This window comes from Ursus maritimus, unplaced genomic scaffold, assembly GCF_017311325.1.
Source record: "Ursus maritimus isolate PB19 unplaced genomic scaffold, ASM1731132v1 scaffold_5, whole genome shotgun sequence".
Classification (NCBI taxonomy): Eukaryota; Metazoa; Chordata; class Mammalia; order Carnivora; family Ursidae; genus Ursus; species Ursus maritimus.
Window position 1 is genome coordinate 84659512 of NW_024426663.1, and position 2516 is coordinate 84662027.

Below are 2516 nucleotides of genomic sequence, written 5' to 3' on the forward strand. Positions count from 1 at the left end.
CCTAGCAAAGTAAGAGAGACTGAAGCACTACAGTCCTTTGTAGGCCTAACATACTGGGATATACTCACTGATGGTATTCCTTCTGGAGAAGATGCCCTCCACTCATTCCTACTTAGAACACTCTCAAAATGCCATTACTCCTTCTTTTTTTAAGCGTCTGTTCCAGAAAAATTCTTCTCCCAAAACGTTCTTAACCTTTGCCCCTCTAATTCCACCCGGTTCTATTCTCTTTCTTACTTTCTTTAACCTGATGCAGATTTATTCTTTGTTATTATGTTAGTTCAGTCTTATGATGGGGGTGATATATTTGGGACTAAACTCTCACACTTATCTGAAAATGGAAAGAGTTTTAAATACACAAAAGCAAGAGGTAAAACAGAATAAGAAAAGGTGCCAGAAACCAATGCATAACGTTATATAATTATTGAGAAGCAGATGAACACAATACAGGTCTTTTCAGAGAGCTTGAGCAGAGTCATGGAGCTACACTAAAGATTTAGAATAAGTTATCAGATAAAGAGTTTCCTTAAACTAAAGCATTTGAATATTGATTGAGGAGTAAAAAGAAATCAGCTTCATATAAGTTATATTTGGCAATAACTATTCATTGTAGGTTTCTGGGGAAACAGCAGCAGATAATAATGCTTGGCACCTAAAAAGCTTGATTTGGCAAGCTTTCTAAGGAAAATAAACAAACGATCAAACAAAAAGAAAGTATATCTATAGCATGAACTGGTAGGCTACTGTAGTTTCAGAAATATTAGGGCTTAAATATAAAAGGAAAAAAATCATTGTGTAAGGGTCATAAAATATATTCAACAATGGTTCTGTAATTAATGCATTTACATTGACTTACAATGCATACTTAAAAAGTGTAAGTTAGGATGTTGATAACTAAATTTACATAAAAAAGTAAGATATGTACCTTAATAAAGTCACAGAAATATATTATTCTTACAAATTACACATTTCTATGAAATATTTTGGAGACATGTTTGTGTCATCAAGATTTTATCTACAAGGTTAAAATTGTTTTTTCAGAATCCATGTTAACTTTTTTAAGAGCTGCAAATGTAGCTTGAATAAAGCACAGTGGAAAAAAATAATGAATTAATAAGAGCTTATTTTTGTGTACTTAATATGTGTCTCTCCTTAGGAAAACTAATGGAAAATATTAACCAAACATCTACTGATTTCTTCTTATTGGGGTTATTCCCACCATCAAGAATTGGCCTGTTTTTCTTCATTCTCATTGTTTTTACTTTCCTAATGGCTCTGTTTGGTAACCTGTCCATGATCATCCTCATTCTCCTGGATACCCATCTCCACACACCCATGTATTTTCTACTTAGTCAACTCTCCTTCATGGACCTGAACTTCATCTCCACCATTGTCCCCAAGATGGCTTCTGATTATCTGTCTGGAAACAAGTCTATTTCATTCATTGGGTGTGGAGTTCAGAGTTTCTTCTTCATCACTTTAGCTAGTGCAGAAGGCTTAATATTGGTCTCTATGGCCTATGATCGTTATGTGGCTATTTGCTTTCCTCTCCATTATCCCATTCGTATGAGCAAAACAGTGTGTGTGCTGATGATAACAGGATCTTGGATCATGGGCTCAATCAACTCCTGTGCCCACACTGTATATGCCTTCGGTATCCCTTATTGTCGATCCAGAGCCATCAACCATTTCTTCTGTGATGTTCCGGCCATGTTGACTCTGGCCTGCATGGACACCTGGGTCTATGAGTACACGGTGTTTGTAAGCATCGCCCTCTTCCTTGTGTTTCCTTTCATTTGCATTGCGTGTTCCTATGGCCAGGTTCTCCTTGCCATCTGCCGCATGCAGTCCACAGAGGGGAGAAGGAAGGCCTATTTGACCTGCAGCACCCACCTCACTGTGGTGACTTTCTATTATGCACCCTTTGCTTACACTTATCTACGCCCAAGATCCTTCAGATCTCCCACAGAGGACAAGGTCCTGGCTGTCTTCTACACCATTCTGACCCCAATGCTCAACCCCATCATCTACAGCCTTAGAAACAAGGAGGTGACTGGGGCAATGAGAAGAGTGATTCAGAGGTTCTGCTCTGTAGAAACGTAACAAAGTTCTCACTAGTCCTGCTGCCTAATTTCACCTTGTACCCTCCTTGAGAACAAGGTCACTCCAGGATTGAATACAGGGATTACATTAATCTAGAAAATTAAAACAATAGAGATTTGATGAAATAATTATATATTCCCAATCACTCTGATTTTGTGGCAATTTTTCTTTTTTACTTCCTTTTTGTTACAAATATTTTTTTCTCTAAACAGAAGTCTAAAGGGCAGAGATATTCTCAATAATACAAGTACCTAAGCAATACAGTAAGTAAGACCATGTTAGCCAAAACATGGACAGAGCCCAGATGTCCATCAATAGGTGAATTGATCAAGAAGCTATGGTATAAATACACCATTATATAAATCTATACGTAGATGTGTACAGAAATCTATACGTATAAATCTATGTGTATA

General features: G+C 37.1%; 1 protein-coding gene across 1 annotated transcript; it reads left to right on the plus strand.

Annotated features, from left to right (window-relative positions):
* Positions 1–491: 491 nt before the first annotated feature.
* Positions 492–2103, plus strand: LOC103680587 (olfactory receptor 2L8-like). Its single transcript, XM_008710088.2, has one exon. The coding sequence runs from the start codon at positions 1141–1143 to the stop codon at positions 2101–2103; it is 963 nt and encodes a 320-aa protein (XP_008708310.2). The 5' UTR covers positions 492–1140.
* Positions 2104–2516: the final 413 nt, after the last annotated feature.